Source organism: Vanessa atalanta, chromosome 3 (genome assembly GCF_905147765.1).
Source record: "Vanessa atalanta chromosome 3, ilVanAtal1.2, whole genome shotgun sequence".
In the NCBI taxonomy this organism is placed as follows: domain Eukaryota; kingdom Metazoa; phylum Arthropoda; class Insecta; order Lepidoptera; family Nymphalidae; genus Vanessa; species Vanessa atalanta.
Window position 1 is genome coordinate 14,035,934 of NC_061873.1, and position 23,465 is coordinate 14,059,398.

Genomic DNA, 23,465 nt, shown 5'->3' on the forward strand with positions numbered 1-23,465 from the left:
TTTTTTGTGGGTTCTCATGATACTTCAAATGTGTACAATTTTTCTTTTTAAATACGAGTTTATCATCAAAAGTTTGATCAATGACAATGTTATCCACAATAATAATAGTAAATAAATATGTTTATAAAAAAATAAACATATACGTGTGTGCTACGCTTTGGTATGTAAACGAAAAAGACCATGTTTATATTCACAGATAAAGCTTATCAGTTTATGTCATACAACGTTACGCGTTCATAATAATATTATTTATCTTTAATTAGCGATAATTTTATTAGTCTTGAAAATATTTTTTACTGCAACAGACATGTCCCGTGTTGCTGTGGTCACAGGTTCTAATAAAGGCATCGGATTTGCCATTGTTAAGGGCCTGTGCCAAAGATTCGATGGAGTCGTCTATTTAACTTCTCGAGATGATAAAAGAGGAATGGCAGCTCTAGCAGAGCTAAATAAAATAGGATTGAACCCAAAATATCATCAACTAGATGTGGCAGATCGAAACAGTGTTGTACGATTCAGAGATCATATCAAAGATAATCATGGAGGACTTGATATTCTTATAAATAACGCAGCAATCGTCGATAGTGATTTGCGCTCGTCTAATTACGAAAATAGCAAAAATGTTATAGATATTAATTTCAAGAGTGTGATTACAATACAAGAATTAATTTATCCGTTAGTTAGAAACAATGGCCGTATCCTCAACATTTCCAGCGACTGTGGTCACCTTTCCAATTTAAGAAATAAAATTTGGATTGAGAGGTTATCCAAAAAAGATTTAAAAATTGAAGATTTATACGAATTCGTCGATTGGTTTCTGGAATCAAAGAAAAACGGTACATTTAATTCAGAAGACTTCGCTGATGGTGGCACTGTTGCAGCGTATAGGGTGGCTAAGATGTGTCTAAGTGCCGTGACAATGATACAGCAAAAGGAACTGGAAGGTAGAAACATATCTGTCAATTCTATGCATCCAGGATTGGTGCGAACAGACATGACAACCGGCGTAGGCTTCTACAGTATAGACCAGGCCGCCGAGACTCCAATGTACCTCGTTCTTGATGCACCACAAACATTAAAAGGAGCGTATGTTTGGTTTGACAGGAAAGTTCTGGACTGGTACGATTACAATGCTGATTACTATTTTAAGATTAAAACTCTTGTTAATTAAAAAACAATCATATTGCTTAACATTGTATAAATAATTAATTATCAATACGTTGTTTTCTTTTGCTGTCAGTGTTAATAAATAAATAAACATTGTTTCATATTAAATAAAATTATCATTCTTCTGATTGGCTTTATATTTTTTTTATATTGTTTTTACACACTTTTGTCGAGGAATAAATACGAATTATTATTAATAAATTAAGGTTTTTTAGTGTTTGCCCCCAGTAGGAGTTCATTAATATTGATATTATAAATGTGAAAGTAACCTTTCACAGCTAAACTATGCTGATTTTTAAGGAATTTGGTACGATTTTTAGATTTGATTTTCAAGAGGTAAATTAGGACATAAATTTATATCGGTTATGATACGGTCCCATTAATATTCCGATTCAACTTCGACATAACCTATAAACTAAAATGTAGTTGCCAGATCATTGTGTTAGTAGGAAAACGGGTGAACGACAACGATATCGTTTCGGTTCGATTGCGACAAATTGATTATTTGTTAGTAAAATTTGCGCCCTAATGCAGGCGAAGCGAGTTCATCTAGGTATTATAAATATCATTTATTTTAATCGTTGACACGTAGAAGCACAGCGCAGCGATAAACGTTGACAGATATTAATTGCGTAATTTACATTATAAATTCAGAGACGGACTGTTTTTTTTATTTTATAACAAATTCTATCTATTTTTTATGGGTAAGAAATTAAACAATTATTATTTAAATTTGTTTGATCAAGACACACTTATCGACATTTTCATTCATCTTCAATAGTTCGTTTTTTTATTTATTTTCAGAATATTCACAATATATAAATACGTGAAGTAATATGTCTACTGCTGTCTAAATAGATAATGGAGTCAAGGTTTTAAATTAAGCCGATAAACAATCACTACATATTAATTTACAAATAATTATTAAAATCACGCCAAGTCTGTCTGTCTGAACGCGATAAACTCAATGGGTTTTCATATGATGTTCACCAATGAACGTGGAAGGTTTAGACCTATAATTCATTAAAGTTGTGTGTTTGATTGCCTGAAGTAAGGCGATAATTATGCAGGCTTGCAGGTGCGTTGCCGGCCTTTAAGTACACTCTTTTCTTGAAGGTTGCCAAGTAGTATTGGTTCGGAAAAACCGCCGGCGAAAGCTGATTCCACATAGTGGTTGTGCGTGGCAGAAAATGTCTTAAATCAAAGTGTAGATTTTCGGACATCTAGGTGGTGCGGGTGAAACTTGGAATCTAATTTGAAAGTAGAGCCTTATTTTACCCGTGCGAAGCTAAGGCAGCTAGTTTAGTACTATTATTTATTACTAGTAATAAATCATATTACATAAAACAATATATAATATAATAATAAAATTATCATTTAATGCATTTTGTATAAGATATTATCTTTCATAATTATCATATTTCATTTCTTACCGACTTATTAATTTGTATACTTATTGCAAAACAAAATTAGAGATGACATAATGAAACAAGACATGAAAATACAACGTAGAACTTATACAATCCGTGTATGTAGGCTTATACAGATAAAACTCTTCCGACATCTATATTTAAAGAAATTAGTAAATGAAAAAATCGTTCCCGAGTAAAAGCGCATAGCACTGGGTCGCCGGTTATATAGACCGCGTGTAAAACTTATGCGAGAGACAGCTGTGCGTTTTGCCATTTGCATAATCCATATGCTCGCATAGGTACTCCCGGCTGAATATTTTTCTGAAGTCACTTCATCGCCGGAAGCTTTTTAGCCACTCGCCTTTTATGAAAACGCAATTTCTCAGTAAATGTTTGTGACTCGGGCTTCACGTTGGTTTTATACTGACTTTTTATTACAGTTCAACTTCAACCTCATTATTGTTATGTTTTTTAAAATTTTGTTTTACATTATACAACTAAAAAAATTGTTCATTAGGTGCACGGATTTTGTATCGGAAAAGGTAAATTGAGCGCGTGGAACATCCCGATTAATTATTGTTTAATTTTATTGATTACCAGGACTTTATATTTGCTTTTTATTATGTATTCACTTTTGTAGCTTCAATTTAATTTAACGCGCGATCCAATTGCCTTTTGTTTTATAATCTCAGTCATGTACCATCAAAGTCACATTAAAAACAAATAATTCATATTATTTATTAAAAAAAACTATATCTTATAAACTACAGTGTTTATATATTATATTTATTTTAATAAATGTATAAGTGGTAGTGGTATAATTAGTTTATTGACTTACAAACTATTGAGCCACTTTGCCCATATTTTATATTCAGCCGTATGTCCAAAGGCTGCTTGTAACAGATCGCTGCTTTCACGAAACTGCCTGTTGCTTCTGAAACATTTTTTTGCGTATTTTACTATGAAGTGCAACTGAGAAAACATAAATAAATAACAAGGAATACTTTTAATAGATCTCGTGACGTCAAATATCAATGGGGTAAAATAAAAAATAAAATCGTTACATTTTATTGTGTCTTTATCGACAAATTATTGTTATGTCCCTTTTAATTTGGTTCATTGACCTTTAAAGTCGAAACCTTAAATACAAAGAACTTATATTACTTTTTAGAACTAAAATAATCTATTATTAGAACACGTGAAATTTAACCTTCGATCGCGGCTCGAACTCGGAAAGGTACCTTTGAACTTTGATGTCGTTATTTTATCTCGTGCGTGATTATGCAGAGTTATATTATAAAGAAACCGTGTTTATAATGAAAATCTACTACGTGTATCCATCAACCGGCATTATGATTCTTAATTAAACTCCAAATCCTGTCCTCAAATTGAGAACTTAGCTTTGGGAAATTTAACAAGCACTTAATTAGCCTTAATCTATAGACTAACTGATGAGAAATAATATTTGGAACCGATCCAGAATAGTTTGCACCTGGACTCACTTGAAATATACGAAATATTCTGTAGTTAAGGACAACCTGAATTGAATACGAAGTTAAAATTCAAAAGTCAGCTCTTGTGCATAATAAACTTAAAACAACACGGAGAATTAAAACTAACTTCATATTGCCGGCGCACGTGTGCTTAATATTTGCATAAAACGAATGTTCAAGAATATTCCACCGTTTCAAAAGTTAAGAATTTTCGGTTCAGTATTTTTTTTAAACTTATGTAAAGACAAATATTCGTTTGAGTAAAATAGTAATCGTAAAAAGTTTACTAATAATGTCTTCAAGCGACTTTTGCCCCAAAGGGGGGGGGGGAGTTTCACTACTGGTGGTAGCTGTAGTCTTCACAAGACATGTCTGATGATTTCCTTAATGTAAGTTAATCTGGATGAGTTGGTTAGGTTAAAGTGGTACATGGATGGCGGGTCAAACCGGGGCATTCACCACTATTTAGAATAATAAAAGAAACATTTATTCAAGACTGACAAACATTGCAGACATAAAGTTACCATGATTGTACGGAAAAGGACGAAAAGAAAATATCCTTAAGTACAAGAAAACAAGAAAAGAGGAACTGTACGTGTGACAGATAAGTGGACTATTAAGTAGAATAGAAAAGGGATTTGCTACTTCAAAATCAAGGCTCTTTTTCCTGGGAGAACTCCCTTGGTCTTCACACACTTGAAGAATACGAGCCATGCGATGGGTGATATTATTGTGGGACAGTAGAAGGATAATCTTTCGTTTCACTAGCTAACTTTTAAGCGCGGCGCACTAAAGATACACACGTCGCCGCAGCTCACACGAGAAGGCACGTTATACGTCAAAAACATACCACGGAAGATAATTAATTTTAATATATGCATTAAATTAAAAACGCTACAGGAACTTTATATTAAAATGAATAAAAACAACATTATATACACATAAATGCAATCTTCTCTCGTTGCGATGTCTGTAACCGTCATGTTTCCTGAAAAATGTACCTGCTTTTATGTGCTTTAATAATTTTGCGGTCAGTGTTAAAAGAAAATATCGTGAGAAAACATGCATGTATAGGATGGGATTTCCCCATGTCTATCCATCATCCCGCATTGCAGCCCCATGTACATGATACATGGACAAATTGTTTGGCTGTGCCTATTAATAAATTTAAATCTTATGTTAAGAGAAAAAATATAAGCAAGGCGTATATTTTAATAAATGATTATGTATATAATGATGAAAAAATATGCTAAGCCTTCGTTGATTTCCATGCGGGATAAGTCATAATTTATTTTTATATTTAAATGGTTATCGGAAAAGAGTAACTTCTGATTTTCTTGCCGGTTCTTTCGATAAAATCTTCAATTTAAAGCAAGCTTTAAATCTAATTGAATCCTGTGAAATGACGAATCAAAGGTGCTGCCGGAGCTTACTCAAATAAAGTATATTTGAATTTGATTTGTTACTTTGCTACTCCTCAATAACAACAACATTGTGGAGACTTAGGATAATTAAAATACATTTTAATGATCATATCTATCTACTATTTGTGGAAGAAAAGTATTTCAGTTTTTCACATTTCATCGGCCGAGTGGCAGGTGTTTCAGAAAAGACCATCCTAGAGCACAGCCTCAAGACATCTATACATAAACGAGTCACGTCTTCCAAGAAGACGACAAGCTCGAAGTCCAGCGAAGATCTGCTGATGTTCAGTAAAAATATTAAATATAAAAACGCCAAAATTTATAAAAGTAAAATTTTAAAAAGGCACGGGCAACTATGACCACGTGGATGTTGTAAATATAAATAAAATCAATCAATTTTTAATCAGTACGTAATCACTTAATATAAAACTAAACAGTTTGTTTGTACGTTTCGATGTTTATCTTGCACAAGTGTGTGTATAAGCACAGTTACACTCCCTATTCGATAAAATTTTATTGACCTGATTCGGGGTTTCATTTTAGTCGTATATGTATAATGTACCCGTGAAGTATTGTATTTACTTAATAGGTAGGTGCACTTCAGAGTTTAACCCGAGTTAAATGTATGACTATTACGTAGTCTTTATCTAATCGAATCAATCAGAAAAAATGATAATTATACCACCAAATGTCACTTTTTGATCTCAATGTAGATTGTTTTATAAGACATACGTTATAAAGGTTAAGAGGAATAAAATAATCACATATTTAATATGTTTAATCACTTATAAGCAAAAAAGGATTAAGTAGTAAGAATTTTTCATCTCAGTAAAACGTTTGAAATTAATAACTTTTTGATAAAGATAACAGCTACACGTTGAAATATTATCTTTTTAAGAATAAAAATGTTTGTTTTAAATTAGTTATCAGTTTTGGTGAAAATAATTACTGAAAATTTAACTGTATTAATAGGTTCCCATGTTTAAAATCAATCATTGACTTGAACGATTACCTTCAACACTCTAACAAATTAACGTGTTTCTCTCTCGTGGATATCTTGGATTTTCTTCCCCATTTTAACATATGCTTCATATAATATACATGTATTATCTGTGCCCCGCGGTTATACCCGCGTTAAATTTGAATTAAGCGTGCCAGTATCGCATTTGCCATTAGTTGACGCTTATGGATACTGCGTCGCTCCTGAGTGCCTTGGCGTAAAATTATATGGCCTCTAACCTTCCTGAATAGACAGGCTATCTGAGGAAATATTATTTCCTGAGTTTATCGTTAACATACAAACTGTGGAGTTTTATCTATATACACATACAAGACATATACCATTGACAGGTCCGATTGGTTTAAATTTTGCATAGTTTTTCGACACATCGCTCACTAAAGGTTTTCAGAAATTTCAACTTTAACGTACGAAGTACGCAACGCGCTATGTTAGAAATCTAAAAAAAAATGCGTATACTACGCATATGTACGCGCGTGAGAAGTTCTATTACTTCGGCACAATTACAAATAGTTTGTAACTGCATGCAAATAATTAATAATAATAATCTATTTACTAATACTTAGTAAAATTATAATAAATATTATGATAACTATAATTTCTTCTTCTTCATTCATAATTTACTGTGCTGTTCGAGCGACTTGACGCTTAATTGGCGATTTAGCGAGCCACTTCCACTTTGTGCGTGCATCATCAAAATTCATTCTCATAATTTTTTCATAACGCGACCCAAGAAGTACAACTTGAAAAAATACTTACTTTTTGTCGGATATAAAATAAATAAAAGACACGTGAAATATAAAGAAGGCAGTCTCGAGATTTGCATAATCTATGTGCTGTCTTATAATCTGTTCTATCCGAAGTCTCTTTGCCCCCGGGAGCGTTTTACTCACTTGTTCTTGTGAAAACATTATTTCTTATCTACATATCCGTCCATATAAAACTGTGACATATACTATGTATATACAGACAGACATATACACGGGATCTGCATAAGTACTGCAGAGAGTAACACAAACTATTGCTTCTTGACGTTGAAAGAAAAATGATAAGTCAAATGAGTTTGACCACGTGGAATGGCGGCATGAATGCTAGTGACCTTATTCTCTTTGAGAAAATAATCCAGTCCTGCTATCATAATACGATAAGAAGAGGTGTTATTGTGTATACCTGTTTGTGTTGGATGAAAATCCACATGTGTATTCACCACTCGCATTGGAGCAGAATGGTGGAATTATCTCTAACTTTTTCAAAAGGAGAGAGATGATACACACATGTTTACAGCTACTGCGTGAACTGAGAAAGAACAAGCGAACGACAATGTCGCCTTTATTATATTAGATATCCCCCTATGTTCGAATCGATAGGTCGCAGAGGCCTGGAATACCGAATTAATTCCGCTCTGGGCGTCTGCCAAATTGTAGTAATTCCGAAATATTCGGAGGTAGGGATCAAACTTTCTAAATATAATGCGTATAAATGAGAAATAAATTTCAACATGTTTTACTCATTTCGCTCCACGAATTATTTGGATTAACGTAACTTATTAAAACTATAACATTGAAATGGGCGTCCCTTCTGAAATGTTATTCAATGTTTTTTGTGACTTTGCCCGAATTAAATCGAATTTACTCTGAACTTTAACACTACAGAACTAATAACATTTTGAAGTAGGTGCGAGATATCTGATATAGTATGTTTAGTCAAAATTATTTAATTTTTGGAGTACGATTTAAGAACTGCGTTTACACCAATATAAAGCCGAGATAGGTCAGTGGTTTGAACCGAATCTTAACCGAAGAAAGCGGATTCAAACCCGGATAAAAATATCTAAATTTTCGTATGCTTAATTTATTTCTCATTTCGGCGATGATAGAAATATCCTAAGGAATCCTGCAGGGGTCGGATGTAAATTTGTCACCTATGTTTCCATCAACCCACACTGTGGCTTCAAACTGAAGGAAGGAGGAGGAAGGAGGAATGATAAAAAATCCTTAGCTTAATATGCATTGCCAGGCATTTCATTTAAATTAATTATTTATGTAAAATCAAATCATTATATAGTCAATCTTTAAAACCAAAATATTTAAAGGTAATCCATATAATGTAATAATAGTATTAAATATTCTTCTATATTGTCTTCTATGAAAACTATATATACTTATATTATACTTTCCATGTTGACTAAAAGAATAACAATACAATCGATATCCAACTCTAAGAAAAGAAATTCCTAATGATATAAATATTCTTACTTAAGATCACCTTACTAATCTATTGATTAAACTATTTTCACCTTTTAAATTTAATAAAGGAGGAGCTGCTATATTCAAAGACATAAATAAATATCACCACATACCTATAGAAGGTATAAAAGTTATTATAACCTTATTTAAAAATAAACGTCGTCAATTAACGCGCTCATATTAAATGAGTAAAATATTCCAGATGAACATGAACCATGTATGTTATAGGATAACATATTATATGTACTTTTTTTTTTTCAAAAAGAGTACATAAATTCTTGCCAGTTCTTCTCGGTAGAATCAACATTCAGAAACGAGTGGTAGCTTAATATTAAAATTATACTTGTAGACTCTCTGTCCACTTGAATAAAGTATATTTTGATTTTGATAATGATGGGATATTTTCTAGGTACTGATCTCATGTGCAATCTTTATTTTAATACCGTTTTAACATTATCGGAGCAAAATAAATTGTTAAACGATTTTGTTTAAACGTCTTCACTTTCTACTACAATTATACTTTACTTAAAAAAAATCTTGTCAAATAGAACCTTCATTTTAAAATTACAATATAGTGGATTTAAAGGCGTAAGTAGTCGAGTTTTGGGGACGTGAAAGTTGTCAATCGGTAAAACACTTACCTGTACAGAAAAATATTAAATTTAAATAGCCTTTTTCGCTATCTATATATAATATTTACAATACCAACAATGCTCAGAAATTATGTCAAAATAAAATGAGTGTATTTTTTTTTACTTTATTTATTTATTGTATTATAAAATATTCAAGTAATTTTAATGGGAAAACTTTTCAATAGACCATTTGAGCAATACAATACAAAAAGGTTTCATGAAAATGTATTCAAAGTACTCGGATTCCAAGGTTTTTGTATTTTAGGCGCTCGAGGCAATCTACAATTCAGCCTTTTCAAATCATATTTTTTATGCAGACACAACTCGTTACAGTTTTATTATAAACGACTGGTTGGTTCCGTGAGTTTATTCGTAAGGATATTTGTCTGAGAACGCTCTCAGGTTAATAAGTGGACGTTTAAGTTTTTACGCCTTAGTAAGTTATGTATGCAATATTTTAAGCAAATATTATGTATAATTTAGCAATATTTAGTAATGTCGTTTTCCGGTTTAAAGGTTGAGTGAGCCAGTATAACTATAGGCACAAGGGACGTAATATCTTAGTGGCGCATTGGAAACGATTAAAGTTTGATACGGTGTCAACTTCTTTGGCTATTGGTGACCACTTACCATTGGGTGGCATTTTCCTGCATGTGGTCAAAAGGTAGTCGTCTTAACCTGCTTCGGCATCACGGTCCTGTGAAAAGCTGTTTTCAGTCATCCCTCCCTCCCTGAGGTGTAAAGTAAAAGAGGCTGCAGAGGCTCCCCGGATATCTTTGATTATGTTTCTGTAACATGTATGGGTGTATCTGATTTTGTATGATCGTGCTTCTAAAATAAAATAGTTTTAGTTTAAGAAAAATCCTGTAGGCGTGCTTCAAATTTTCCGGAGTAAGTTGCCATTTAAGCAGAACTGTTCAGTAGTTGTAGTTAGACACTCAGTACCCAAAATCAGTTGGCAAACATATATTTTGAATATTACATATAATAAGGCAATTACCTGCCGCTATCTTCAGCTTGATGGATTTCCCATTAGCGTTCCCGATTTTAATCAAAGTCGAACTTCAGCTTTGCAGAACATTAAAGTATCAATCAGTCTTTGTCTCGTCGTTATTGTTTTTATTGTCGTCTTCGTCGTGCGATTGACTTTGATCTCGATTGCCTTTCTGCGGATGGATAATTGCTTTGAAAATATTCATTAATTGATGTACGAAGTTTACGTTTTCAATTACGTATTTAATTTATTTATAAGTTTTTGAACTATTTTGTACGATACGTAAGTTTTTACAACAGGATCTTAGAAAACCTTGAAATATGTTCAATTGTAAAATTTAAAGCTTCGCTTTACAGCATTTGCGCGTGATATTACTAAACTAAGGATCGCCTCCAGGCCCTTTATTCATAAAAGATTATTTATTGTATGAAAACGATAATTGTAAAATATGATATTAAAAAAATCTGGAGTTTCTTTTGTCGGCCCTTCTCATGACCGAGGTATAATTCTTTCCGATCATAACAGGGTAAAAATGACATCTTACCATCAAGTTAATTAGCCGTAACTCTACGAGTATATCTGTTTTAGGTGTACACACCTAATCAATACTGAGTGGTTTACCTATTTAGATAATGGCAGTGTTACAGAACATTATTTTTTTTTAGGTATAATTTCGATTTAAGTAAATTTATTGACATTATATTATAGTTGCTGTTTTTCCTTTTTGTATATTAAAAATTTAGATTTAGTTCTAGTATTTGTTTTGTATTTAATTCTCTGCCGTTACTTTTTTATTTTATTAAAGTATCTTATCTGTAATGTGAGCTGATTGAAATAAACTTTCTGTCTTTCTTACTTTGTCTGACTATCAACGCGTAGCTTAAATTATAAGACATAGATACAACATTCAGAAAAGACCGTCGTAACGTAAAGGCGAACTACGGATGGGTGTAACAAATGTTTTATTTTGTAGCAGGCAATTTTTATTCCTTCAATCTTCGACTCCATCGAATTAACCCGTTCAAAGTAGCAATTTCAAAACCACCGATATAACAATAAATGCCAATGCTGATTAAATTGAGCGCGATACCCTTCAAATCTTTGATATCAATAACTAACAAAAATGTTTTAGTAGCCAAATACTTTTGATTCGTAATTTTACAATATTCCATTAAATGTAGCTCACTAAGTCATGTACTAGCTTTTGAGTTTTATATTCGTAAATACAGTAGTTACTCTTTTTGTCCAATTAAGACGAAAAAACAGTAGTAATAATTTACAATCGGTGATCGATTATTTTGAAAAATATGTGTTTACTTGATTTGTAAACTATAAATTGAATGGAATTTAATGGTTTCAGTAAAAATATAAAATAACACCAAAATTTATAAAGGTAAAATGTAATAAAAAGGCACGGGCAACTGTGAGCCCGTGGATGTTGTAAATTAAATTAAAAAAAAAAAACTATAATTGGAATCCCTCTTTTTTATGAGGACAGCACTCGTACTCGAAAACAAGTTATATAGACAATGACAACATGTTAATTCCATAAATAGGGAAAATTCACACACTGCAGTAATAATGAAAGCTATATGTTCAAGTAAAAAGAAGTATCGTAGATGGTCCAGTTATTTGATAGCGTAGATCTTAATATGGGTCTGAGAATGGGCTGATCTTTGCTAATACGACTTAATTCATGTGTTTAATTTTGGTTAATAATTCGTGCACTAGGCGGCGGAAGAAAACATCGCGTGGAAACATACACGTGTAAGATGAAGATTCTGCCGCACATATTAATCTGCCATGAGTACTCAGTAGATATCACACACTTATTACATATTTTGCCGCCAAACAGCAATATTTGGTATTGTTGGATTTTTTATTGGTGTTTTGTATTGGTGGACGAGCGTATGGGCCACCTGATGGTAAGTGGTCACCACCTCACCAAATCACCTCAAAAAATAATCAAACGGTGAAATCAGATAAATATGTAAACCGATCCTTATATCTATCTGTATCTTTACGTACAATACTAAATACATACAAAATTTCATTTCAATTAAATAGTCTTGATATTCAATAGTATAGTCTACAAACTTCCTCGTTACCCACTAACGCGCCGTTCAAAAGCGCCCTGCTGATTCACACGTCTCTGTTTTTGAACGTTAGGTAGTTCCGGAAATTTAAACATGCTTGAACATGTTCTAGTTGAATATTTAAAGGTGTTAAATATCTATTATACTAATAAAATGCTGCTAGTAAACTTGTAAGCATTGTAATTAATCGTGTTCTCTGTCTTAATTATTATTATTATATTTTCCATCAAGAAACTATTTCAAGAAAAAGCTGACAGCTAGGCAGTGTTTGAACTATCGTGAGTCGGATGGCACAAAGTCTTTGGATCTGCTCATCATCTTTCTTGTGTTCGCATTGGATGACGAGGGTGAACGAATACAGAGTGTATATTTACGCACTCATTTATCACATTTAGGACAAACTAGGTGATCTTTATTCATTTTTCTTCGATTGCCATGCAGATATTAACAAAATAACTAATATTATGAGTAAGTATATTGTTTTCCTAAAATATAATTCCAATTTTAAAGATGTTCATAGAGACGTCTAATATATCCACTTGAATAATAAATATCCGTCTAATGACTTAAAGAGCTTAAGTTGACGAGCAATTTGCATGCAGAGGGGAATGAGGTTCCCATACTCCAAGTTTAACTTGCTTAACTAAACAATAGTTCATTGCAAACAGCTGTAATACTCGTTGTGACTGAAAATCCATTCGATCCGACTAACTCAATAGACGGAGCATAGTTAATGTTATTCATTGAAACTAAATTATTAAACGGATTTAAATTGAAGATCAAATTTATCTTCAAACGTTGTAGCCGTTATAAATATATTCGGTAAACAAAACGCAAATTTACCATAATTGGAACACAAATGTAGGAAGATCCAAGTATTGTACGAAGTGTAGTTTGGTTAGAAGCGATAGTCCAGAAGACAATTTTACATATTTGTAGGTGTTTTATTCTATTTAATTTTAATTGATACTTTAGAAACTAGTGATAAGAGTTTGATGAAGGCTCGTGCTTGTGGGTGCGTAAAACATACATAATCAAATATTGTATCGAGAAATAGCCATTCTTTGATTGTTCTGATTTGTATGGTGAGCCAGTGACATTACTCATCCATTCCTAATAGTTGGCAGAGCAGGCGTTTGCAATTTATTGTGTTTGTGTGGCTCAACTAGTCTTTCCAATATAAAATTAATATTTTGTTTCTACTTCACACACTGACTATCCCAATTAACTTCCAATCGACATCCAAACGACTGTAGAAGTTAACGCTACAGTTATTATTTCATGTAATAAGTGAAAAAATTGGTTGTTATTTTCACGACCGTCCCCTAGGCTAAGCGAACGGTGTAGTTGCCGTCAGTCGATAACAATTGAGTTTAATTATTGGACACTGCATTAGTCTGTCTGTGTATACTCTTCTAACTGATTTTAGCTCAAATATTATTATGTATTAAATACCATAGTAGTGAAACTCCACGGTGTCAAAACTCGAAAAACTAAATAAAATATGAGAATTTTATATGCTTATGGCATCAAAGAAGATGCCCTAATTATTTCCAAATAAATTGAACATTTTTTTCCAATCAACTGTTACAATAATTTATTGCGGAACTAATTATATTCTTGTAACAGATATGTTCTATTTGTAACAAGAAAAGTAAAGTAAAAAGAAGCGCATTTCTCTATATCAACATATTTATTATATTAAAGCTGTTTTCTCGTAGAAATTGTGATGGTTTCCTTTGAAATGTCTATTATGGACGAACGCGGCGGTGTTTCTGGATTCTTGTCCTCGCCTTAATCCGGCTCGGCCTCACTCTCATATTCTGACGGGACAAAAACGCGACGCGACCGAAATCAAAAATGGATAATAATCATGTCAAATATGAGTAATAACTTCATCATCACCCGCTGACTGACACAGGTAATAAAATTAGTAACCAACCAACAAAACTACATAATAAAACTTAATTGCAGTCTTGTTACTTGCGCCAATTCAGCAAAATACTGTCGCACGGGACGGTCCGAATTTGATCTCTCAAATACCACTGCTTATAAATATTTCATTTCGATTTTAGTTCTTATGATCAAAGACATAGGGGCGCTTAACGCTGCAAGATATACTTGCGATCATTCATCCCTTATTCATGGCTTCGCTGAACAAATACGCAAGACGACATCACCTGATATATTTTCAGTGCACCGTTTCAGTATTCTCAGGGAATTTAGAAATAAGAGATTTATTTCGAAATAAATATTCTGTAAGCTGTATGTACATTTTAAGTTAAGTTGATTTTATTTCTTTTAAATATTTTCAAATATGTGTTAAAATAATTATTGAATAATGAATGTTATTTAACGTCTTCATTTAAAGGAGCTAGTAAAGTAGCTTTTTCTGTAAGTCTTATTTTTCACTATTTTTATTATGTATTTTTATTATTTTTATGTATAAAAATCCGCAGCTATTTTTAATTGTATTTATACGGTAGATTTCACCCAAGGCTGCGCCCACGAGTTGGGGGGTATTTTTAGGTATAAAAAGTAGTATTATGTCCTTTCTTGGGGTTAGTGCGGAATGATATACAGTACATAGTTTGTAAATCTTGAAAAGACACCGTGGCACTCTATCGCACGTACTATTGAACTATTGTGCGTAGAATTACATTGTAGTCTGCTTGTATGTTTACTTTTTTGAGACCGCTATGGAGAATACTCTTGTAAAGATATGAAACAGTAATAAATGTGTAACTGTATGTGGAGACTTTAACTTCGTTGAATTCAACGCACAGAATTAAAGAACCGAATCGAATAACAAACGATACTTCTACGTGTATTGACAATTGGTTATGTAACTGTAAAATAGATTAAGTATTAAATTTAAATAATTTAATTTAATTTCTGACCACTGTGGTCAAAAGATTTCTTTGGAACACAAATATTTTATTCATTCATAATAAATAATATTAATCAAGTCGATAACGGCTAATAAATTTAATTGTTTTAAAGATATTGGGGCGATAAATCATCTAATTTAGATTTAAGGACACAAAATACAAATTAACTTTAAAATTCATTTTTTGAATTAATATGAATAGAATTAAGGAAATTTATAAAAAATAAAATAATTTTATAATAATACAAAATTAAAGTCTGGTGACTGGGCTACTATTAGTACATATTAAAGTAAATAGAAATTATATGACCTATATAGTATGAAACAGTATAGTCGAAACAAAGCCTTTTTAGTTTACGTCAATCAACATTCCAAAAAATCCATTTATGCTAAGTCTTTATACATAGAGAACAAAATCTTGATTTCCGATAGTAGAATAAAGGCCCATGGGCTGTTATTGGTAGTGTTTTCTAAAAACCTAAAACGGAAATGATACAAATCAAATTGAACACAGGTAGATACTCGTAGTAGATATACAAATTCAGAATTAGAAGTTGAAAATTTATTTGAAACATTTTTTGATAATATACCCCCATAAAATAACATTTCATTATAATATTTTTTCTAAATTTTTCGTTTGAAACAGCCTCTGTAATATGTTATGTCATAGAAGTATTTAAATATTTTTTCTAAATGCGTTATTGATTTTTCGTTTGAAACAGCTTCTGTAATATATTGTCATAAAAGTATTTAAAACTGTCAATTAAAAAATAATAATGACACATGGGACGTTTCGGTAAAATTTTATTAATAACATAATTAATGATATTGCTCTTTATATAGCAGTAATTTTTAACAAGAGTTTGGACACGGGTTCATTTCTTAACTTGTTAAAATGTAGTAAAGCTTTATCAATTTTTAAGACTGGAAACAGAAGCGATACCAATCATTACAGGCACATTTCTATACTTCCATTTTTAAATAAAATATTCGAAAAAATATTTTTTAATTAACTTTTCGTCCACATCGGTACAAATACTATTTTTCATAGCGACCGATCCGGCTTTACGAGAGTTCGCTCGACAAATGATGCGGCAATAGCACTTCTTAAGCATATTTACGATGCATGGGAATTATCACAGTATTCTATTGGAGTTTTATGTGATTTGTATTTAATTATGTAGAGCACGAAGCGCTACTTTATAAGCTAAAATACTACGGTATTAAAAGTAGCTTTACTTTTAATACCTTCTTGATCTTATTGATTAATATTTAAGTCAAAGAGTTCAAAAAGTTTTCATTAATGGAATAAAGTCTTCTGGATCTACGTTAAAATGGGTGTTCCATAAGAATAAATTTTGGTTCCTTTTACTATTTCTAGTATTTATTAATGATCTCAAATACCTCTAATATAGTAAGGATACTATATTAGAGGTATTTAAGATATGGTGTGATTTGCTGACTATACTTCACAGATATTTAAGATTGACAGGAAGATACACTGACTATGACGATGTAAACAGTGCATTATGACAGATACAATAGGTTTACAATAAATAATTTAGTTTTGAAGGCTCAAAAACTATTTTTATACTATTATGTCATATGGCATATTACTTTGGGGTAACGCTAAAGATATTGAATCTGTTTTTATTTCACAAAAGCGAGCAGTTCGTTCTATTTATAAACTTAAAGCTAGACTCCCTTCGGGATGATTTTACCAAAGTCGAAAACTCACTGTTGCGTCACAACATATTTGCACACAATTTTATGTATATTCACAGTAACATTGAGCACTTTGATAGAGTCAGTGATAATAATTATTGTAAGTACACGAGACGTAAGGATAAGCTTATTAGGTACGAAAAGTTTCCGACTCCGCAAAGTCAATAAATCCTTCTTGGGGGCAAGGTATCATAATAAAATTCCGTAGATTTTTTTTAGTTCGGCGATACATCAATTCAAATTATTTGTAAAAAAAATGAATAAAAAAGGATATTATTCAATACAAGATTATATGATAAAAAAGCGTGGAGCTAATACTTGTTGATATTATATACATATATAAATGTGTGGTTTGAACCCAAGGCCTTATATATCTAGCCACTTAACCAACAAGGTAGTTCAAACTTGGATAAAGATTTTCACCACAATTTCTGAAATCTGAAAATGTAAGTTTTTAACGGTTGCGTTAATATTAAATAAATTATTTAAGCCGATTTAATTAAAGTGTAAAGATTCTGCTACTGGCGCCGGGCCAGTGCGCGCTGGCAGTCAGCTGTTTGGCTCGTTGGCAGCTCAGTGTCAACGAACTCAAAATGTCCTCATTGATCTACGCTCTTCTACTATGTAAGCGTTTGTGTTATTTTTGCGTGAGGTTTGAAGTTTTTACAAACTTTTTTTATCACAATCCATTTTGTCATAATTATCAGATGCGATAAAAATCTCAATTATAATATAACAATGCAAGGTATTGACCAGCTCGTTGAAGTAGATACTTCTACGTAAATCCGCATAGGCTTTGAAAGATTTCAAAGCCTATGCGGATTTATCGTTCATCACATTGATATTTTTTTTTATGCTATAGATGGCAAACGAGCATGTGGCTCACCTGAAGTGACTACCACTGCCCATGGACATTTGAAATTTGACACTGGCAGGTGACTAATGCCTGGTTCCTATTTATAATAAAAGAATACTAAATATATAAATACATATTTACAAAACAATTATTTACTAATATATTAAAAACTAATAATGTTTACTATACAAATTATGACCGCGAGGAATTGTGGTAAGATAAAGCAGCATTTCCATCGCAATTCCGATCCCATTTATTATTATAATTGAAATAAATTGTACGTGATGGTTAGAGTAGACACGTATATTCTTTGATGGAATAAGAGAAACTACTGAGTGCTTTGCCAGTTATTCTCAGTAAATGGTAACATTATATGAAAATTAATTCAACAGTGCCTCTAAGTGACTACTTGAAAGTAATTTACTTAAGTTCTGAGTAACCGATTGTTTTTAAGTTACCTTTGTCGTTCCCATAAGTTTTAACGACTTCAAATTATACGAGAACTTCTTTATAGGAACGCTAGTGAATTACGCCTCAAAGATAACTCTTATTCAATTATGCGTCTTGAATATGCATCAATAGCTTAGAAATGAACGAATGACGGAAACTTAACTGTCTTTTTTTTAATTTATGTATATGCTCAGGATTAATTATTAACATAATTGAGTACGCTATACTCTACGACCAAAGAAACAATGGATGGAATGTGTGAAAGACGATATGGTTAGAAAAAAATGTTACTTGTGAGATGACGGCCGACAGAGAAGTATGTAAGAAGAAGACATGCTGCGCCGACCCCAAGTAAATTGGGATAAAGGCAGTAGGATGACGATGAATTGAGTACTCTAAGGTACTCTTCGTACTTTAGTTACATTACAATACCATTTTTATTGTAAAAATGGTAAAACTATTTAATTATTTACTATTTACAAGTGAGAACCTATTGGTACTGTAACTATGGTAGTTGCTTTACTCTAATATTCTCAAAAGAATTGGCACGGAGCATCTTCATCTGTAGGTACTATACTATTCGTTAAGAATACTTTAATAACTTCTCATAATTAATTCATAACTATATCAAAATATAATTTATAAAATCTGAAATGTATCACAATTATCAACCGCTACGTAACATTTTGAATAAAACTCTGATCATTTCCTGTTATAGCCTGAAAAAACCTGTATAAGCCCCTCGGTCAGCTGTGAGTCACAGGCGGGTACTTTAGTTAAAACAATCCACTTAGATACAACATTTTTGCTAATTCCCCTTACTTATACTGTTGTAATAGTTCTCGTATAAATTGAATCAGTGCCGTAGTCTTTTGCTAAGTTCGGACGGTTTTTTCTCTTGCTCGAATTTTTCTTCTCTACCGGGAATAATTAAGCGGTCAGCGGAATGAGATGCACAATGCCCTACTTAGAATGGAAGTGGATTAAACAAATGGAAAATAATGGAAACGCTGCTTTGTGTTCCGACGGGCTGAAGGAAATTTCTATGCACTTTTGTTTTTATCGTACGAAATAATCTGTTTTTAATTTTTTTTAGGTTTTTAGTAGTATTGCACGTAAAAATATAAAGATCGGCTTATTTTATTCTCGTATCGAAATAAAATAGCGTTGAGTTGGTATTCATGCAGGATAAGCAATAATTTAATCACATTAATGTATGAAAACGAGTAATTACTTCTTGTCATTTTTTCTTGCTACAATTTAAGTCTAAAAGTTCTCGTGAGAGTACACATACAGATATATTTTTATTTTGTCAGTTAATCGCTCCATTATGATTTATTTATTTGATTGGGAAACTGACAGTATTAGTAATATGTTGCAGGTCTGATGTGTTTATTTACATAACAATGTAAATTATCAATAATGTATATGTCGGATTTGAGGCTGACATCAGAAGTAAAAGATCAAATTGTCTATACAGATTAATTAATACTGAACTCAATATTTAATTGAATTAAATATCTTAAATCTTAATCAATTATTATAGTGAGATATAACATAATATAATTAATCATTATACTGATAATTATAATATCACTTAAATTTAAACTATAATAATGGCGTGGAATGCCAAAATGGCAGTCAGGGCAGGCTACTGGGAAAGTGTCCGTGCACCAAGACGCATCCAAAAGAAATGCGTGCCGGATTAACATTACGATGGTTTTTATACTAAACAGATGACGTCAGGTGCACGTGCCACTAGCGCATTGTTATCGCTGTCCGTTGTTTTTGTCGAACATCTGATGCCGCCGTCATATATAATATAGGTAAAAACATTGGTTACCTACAATAGGAGAATTAAAAAACGGTAAATTTCCACCTGACATATGTTTTCTCATGACGTTTTCTATATATATCTCGTTTAGCATGTAAAGTCGGTCATTCCAGCGCCTGAACTATCTTTGTTCGTGTTAGATAGCCGATGGAGGGAAATAACTGTGAATTCACAGAGTCTTGTTGTGGAAGCAACTTGTGCACTAAAAAAAGTGCATTTGTGTTTGCGTAGTTACTCGAACGCTATAATTTGTCCTGCGTAGTTGATCGGCTTCGCTTGAGAGTGGCCGAAAGACAACCGGTCAGGACGAAATTATTGCTATAATTATTCAAAAATAATGGAGATTTCAAGCGTTAATAAAATAAACAGCGTCATAGATAATTTTGTATTTATTCAAACGTAAAAAGTCCTGCACATCTACTGTCAAAACTAAATAGAGCGTGTAAATCCGCTTATTAATTCAGATCCCGTATAACCCCAAATTATTTCATTGGACGAAAATTTTTCATCAACCCCTTTTGATGTTTTGTTCAATAACTTTTCAATGCTTACAACAAATTTTATAAATAAAACAAATAAAAACCAATATTATAAAGCGAGCGCGCGAATTTTGTGACCAAATTCATAGGCTTGTGGAAAGTAAACTCCTGGTCGTTGTGGTCCAGGAGTTTTAAATGGTTAATTGTTGAAAGGTACATTATTATGTAATGCGTGCAAGGTACCTAAATTAATGTTGATATTCGTCCACTAAGCCGTGCATCTTAAAAGCTTCCATGGCGGACTTTGCGTGAATATATATAGTTACTTGTTTTTAATTTGGATTGTTCATCGTAACAAATCCTAAAAAGCCGGCTTGTTCTTCATGAAAGCCGCGATAGCGATATTCATCTACTAATGATAACCTGAGTATCCATTTTTATCTTTTAAGTATTCGTCAAAATAAAACTGATATGGTGTTATATGTATAAACAAATATATTTACTATCTTAAATATTTAATTTAAAACATATTAGTCTCTTACCCAATATAAAATCAATATATTAGGAGTTATCGTAAAATTAAAACTTTTGGGCAACGAAAATTTCAGTTTCGTGGCGTTTCAGCGATCCGATGGCGGGATCAGCGGGGTCAGTTGAGCGGAGCGGAGGGTGATGTTATATCATAATTTTTTTCTTTATTTTTCGTCACGTTGGCTATCAGATAATGTGTTCTGCACCGGGGATTTTATCTGAGATAAAAATATTTTAATACTGATTTAATGAAAATCCGAAAGTAGATTACAATATATCACATTATGAGTTGCCAAGTTCCAGATTAGACCGACATAGGCTAATCGATATGAGTAATAATATTATATACAATACTATATATTACATACTGTGCACGCATACATATGTATTACCTCCACCACTACTAATAGACTACCTAGACCTTAGATATTGGCGCCGTAAGAAAAATAAATATTCCTTCCAACAGCAATGCGCCAACTTTTGGAACTAAAATCTTCTATCAATGGTATTTGTGGTATTTTATTTACTTTCATTGACTCACTCCAATTACCGACTCACCCTTCAACACAATAATACTGTGTATTACTGTTTAGATGGATTGGCTTGCACAAAGCCCTACCTACTACCCTAACTTTAAATACTTCAAATGCTCGATTCTAGTTCAAACAAGTAACATCAAAGTTCAAGATTAAGTGTAATTATTGTTGAATGACAAATTTAAGCGATCATATCATTGAATATCTTAATATTTCTTATGTGTCGGGTATCATTACAATAAACATTATTGAATTTCTATTGACCAACTTTAATTGTAACATTTTGATGGATACTATTCTAGGATCTATATTCGCAGTAACAACGAACACTTTGACCTTAATGATAGGTATGTGTATAGGTATATATATATATGTACATATGTATATGTAGTAATACGATTTCGAAGTCGTTTGTAACAGGACTCTGATGTGACGGAGATGCTAAGACACTTGAGACACCGTCGTCGTCCGATGAAAGTAAATAAGTATTTGCTTACTCACAAATTTTAAATATTCAGTACAGTCAAATACACTTTGGGTAGATCTCATGTGGAAAAAGGTCTTTCTTGAACAAATTCAATGAATTTTATATTAAATTCAAGTTCGTACTTTATTTCAGGCAGATCAGTTTCAAGTAATGCGTCTCTTTGTTTCAGTTTTCTTTTGTCACATCTTTTATCAATATAATAAATTAATAATATTTTTTTATTCAATTAAATTGTTTTAGTCAATATAGCAATACATGTATATATGTACTTCGATGATGATACGTTCTTTCAATCTGTGGAAGTGATTTCGTGAAAAGGGACGGAAGTGTGTAACAGGAAGCCGGAGAAACGCGCGCTATTTAATTTGACCAATGAGCGCGCGCGCTGCTAAAGTTTTCCGCTTAATGGTACCAACCTATTTTCCGAGGGCATATAATGTTGCTTATTGGTGAGGTGAGTGAGTTATACTACGCTATTTTTTTATAAATTAATTTATTGTAGTTTGCTTAACCCATTGTACTAAGTGACTTCAACACATATAACTCGTTTCCAATTCCGGGAAAACATAAATAAGTTTCAATTATGATTAACTAGTAATATCCCATTTTGCGCTCAGCAGTGAAGGAAATTATTAGGAAATCTCCATGAGTTGCCTTATAATATGATAGGAGATTCACTTGCGATTAATTTGGTCCAGCATTGATAATATTCGAGTTTATACATTTTAAGTAGAAGTCGTCCCACGTTACATTGAAATCAATATGAATACTGAATAATTTATCAAAATATCAAACCATTTCTAAAGCGTAAACACTCTTTTGTTAACTTCCCGTGGAAAGTTTTGGTTGAAATGTAAGCAACGAAGGTTCCGCTCAATTTCATGTGAATTAAATATCACTGTGCGTGTTTCGGATTCAAGCTATTCCGAGGCAGATCTTTTTCAGAAACACATGAGACATACACGGGAGTGTTGTTCAAATAATTTATGGATGAGAAACATGTATTGGCGCAACTTGGGAGTTATACCGACTCGTATGACGTGACGACGAATGACATGACGCTCAGTAGTGCTGCATGAATCTGTCTATGATATTGGGGATTATTTATGCTATTTATAAATATATGTATTTATGTAAACATGAGTCTTGATTTTTTATATTTGTCTGTCGTCCAGTAAAGGACATTTCGTATTTA

The 23,465-nt window shown here is 32.3% G+C and overlaps 1 protein-coding gene across 1 annotated transcript; it reads left to right on the forward strand.

Annotated features, from left to right (window-relative positions):
- The first annotated feature begins 280 nt into the window (after window positions 1-280).
- On the forward strand, window positions 281-1,286 carry LOC125077091 (carbonyl reductase [NADPH] 1-like). The gene has a single exon (XM_047688889.1). It carries the CDS (start codon window positions 308-310, stop codon window positions 1,169-1,171), a length of 864 nt encoding a protein of 287 aa, XP_047544845.1. The 5' UTR covers window positions 281-307; the 3' UTR covers window positions 1,172-1,286.
- The last annotated feature ends 22,179 nt before the right edge of the window (window positions 1,287-23,465 follow it).

Bases quoted from the DNA above. Each gene is read 5' to 3' on its own strand.
- LOC125077091 (XM_047688889.1), top strand. From the start codon at position 308: ATGTCCCGTGTTGCTGTGGTCACAGGTTCTAATAAAGGCATCGGATTT.